A 2,657-nucleotide genomic window follows, 5' to 3' on the forward strand; every position below is an offset into this window, starting at 1 on the left:
AAAATAAAAAATAAAACCATACACCTAAAGTGACATGGAGACTAGTAACCAACTTTACAAAGATAACCTCACCTTTACACTTTCAATTCTCCAATCTCCATCCTTATATTCTCTTTTCTCCAAAATAATATATCCATAAACACAGTTGTACATGTTTACATATATATATATACACATAAAAAAAATAATAATAATATTAATACCTAATTCTTACACTTGTACACCGACCCACCCTATAAAACTTAAGTCTGCTAATCCCATAAGATCCCCCCCCCCCCCCTTCTTTCATTTATCATCTATCTTTTCTCTTTCAAAGCTTTCTATAATCTCCATTGTTAAAGCTTCATGTTTTATGCGTATTAAAGATACAATAAAAACCCTAATCAAACCTCATTTCACTACTACCAACAATCAAATATACTTTGCGAGTTTACATAATATGCCTGCACAGTCATTTGTTTCTTGTTCTTCCACCATACTCCTGATTTTCTTGATGATTTATAAAGGTAAATAAATTTTCCATTTTGAAACCTATAAGCTGGTGGTATATGAATCTCTTAAGTCATGAAACAAACCCATATATTTCCGGTTTTCATCGGTTGGTTATCGCGCAATGTTACCAAAATCTACATTGTTAAACTTGCTTATCATCAATGTTTCTAGTTAAAAATCTACATTTATGGTTTTCGGTAAATTGCTAGGGATGGATCAGTTGACGGTTAGCACAAGCTTCCATCGCCTGATTCATTCGTTATCATCGGGTTCTCCCAGGGATTATTAAGGTGTAGTGGAATATATATTTTGTGTTAGGATCTTATATTTTTGGTATTATTCTTGACTACATAAACTATATTTTCAAAAAAAAAAAAAAAAAAAACGCATACACACACAAAAAATAAATAAATAGAAAATAAGAAAATGTTTTTCTAAATTGTACCATATAAAATACAAACTTCTGGATTAAAGTTTATAATAATAACTAATAAGTGAAGATTTAAGTATAAAAAAATCTAAACAAGTATTAATATTGATTTTGTAATTTCAGGGAAATGTGCAAGTACATTCACTTTTAAAAACAGATGTGATCACATGGTATGGCCAGGGATATTATCTAGTGCCGCTAGCACCCCATTAGATAGCACCGGTTTTGAACTCAGCCCTGGCGAGTCACGCTCCTTCGAAGTCTCACCGGGCTGGTCAGGTCGGTTTTGGGGCAGAACCGGTTGCACCTTCGATGAAAATGGTCAAGGAAGTTGCGCAACCGGCGACTGTGGATCCAACCAAATGTCATGCAATGGGGCTGGTGCGACCCCACCCGCAACCCTAGCCGAGTTCACCATTGGGTCAGCTTCAGGATCCAACCCTCTAGATTTCTATGATGTGAGCCTAGTTGACGGGTACAATTTGCCCATGGCGGTTGAAGCTAGTGGCGGTACGGGTGCATGCGGTACAACAGGCTGTGTAACCGATTTAAACCGAATGTGTCCCACCGAGTTACGGGCAGGAGATGGTCAAGCGTGCAAAAGTGCATGTGAGGCATTTGGGAATCCGGAATACTGTTGTAGTGGATCTTTTGGATCGCCTGACACTTGTCGTCCATCGGCTTATTCGGAAATGTTTAAATCGGCTTGCCCGAGGTCGTATAGCTATGCTTATGATGATGCCACGAGTACATTTACTTGCACAGGTGCGGATTATACAATCACATTTTGCCCAGGATCAACAAGGTAAGATCTATCTGTATATGTTAGTTGATTACTATATAATATATTTAGCCAAACTGGATTTTAGTAATCAAAACTAAAGTTACTTTTCAGTTAGATAGAGATAGTCACAGGCAACAAACCGAAAGTTATAAGTGACATTGTTAGTAAAAATTATTATTGATAAATCTTTCTATTACTTTTAGCCAGAAATCATCGACGGATGCATCGGTACCAACCTCAACAGGAACTAACTCCTCACCGGTGCTTCCTAAAGCACCAGAACCCGAGGATGATCCGAACGGATCATCATGGCTGCCACGTTTTGCAATTGGAGGATCATCAAGACATGTTTTCAATAATGCCCTCTCATGGACACTAATCTCTTCTATTGTCTTTTGTTTTTCCCAATCGTGAATAAAAGAAAAGTTATGTATAGCTACAGGAGAATGTAATTATGGGCAATTTTGTGTAGATATGTTGAGTTGCTTTACCACATTTACATAAATATAAATAATTCGTTTTCAAAAGAATCTATTTCTTTTTAACTATTTGTGACTTCGTTGTCAATTTGTGTTTATATTTTGGCTCTGCAATAGACTTTCAATGTTACACACGTCCTTATGTATAACAAACCATAATATAAGAAAAAAAGAAAATTTGAGAAAATAAAAAAAGTGAGTTTTATCCTACATTTTTTTTTGTAATATGAATTCTTATCTTAATTTTAATAATATTAACACAAACCAGGCTACATCTGAATAATGGATATGCGAGCAACAAATTGCGTCGCTATACCCATTAGAACCGCAAAGCCTATTATATTAAATATCAATCCTTGGTTCCTCGGGCTCTGCAAGTCACTATGGACCACCTTCTACACCCGCTCCAAAAAGCGAACTGCCTCGAGAGCTAGGGATCCAAATGTGTCGAAGGCAAATGAAATGAACACGT

At 36.4% G+C, this 2,657-nt stretch overlaps 1 protein-coding gene across 2 annotated transcripts; it reads left to right on the forward strand.

Moving 5' to 3' along the window:
* The first annotated feature begins 279 nt into the window (after positions 1–279).
* On the forward strand, positions 280–2,121 carry LOC143581983 (thaumatin-like protein 1). 2 transcript variants are annotated; one of them, XM_077064893.1, is made up of 3 exons: positions 280–506; positions 1,046–1,727; positions 1,910–2,121. In XM_077064893.1, the coding sequence occupies exons 1-3, from the start codon at positions 353–355 to the stop codon at positions 2,118–2,120; spliced, it is 1,047 nt and encodes a 348-aa protein (XP_076921008.1). In that variant the 5' UTR covers positions 280–352; the 3' UTR covers position 2,121. The 2 variants fall into 2 exon arrangements, with proteins under 2 accessions (XP_076921008.1, XP_076921485.1); XM_077065370.1 differs by lacking the exon at positions 280–506 and adding an exon at positions 587–782.
* The last annotated feature ends 536 nt before the right edge of the window (positions 2,122–2,657 follow it).

The sequence above is a fragment of the Bidens hawaiensis genome, unplaced genomic scaffold (assembly GCF_021521415.1).
Source record: "Bidens hawaiensis isolate Kalapana, Puna unplaced genomic scaffold, B.hawaiensis_p1.1 tig00000001_1, whole genome shotgun sequence".
In the NCBI taxonomy this organism is placed as follows: domain Eukaryota; kingdom Viridiplantae; phylum Streptophyta; class Magnoliopsida; order Asterales; family Asteraceae; genus Bidens; species Bidens hawaiensis.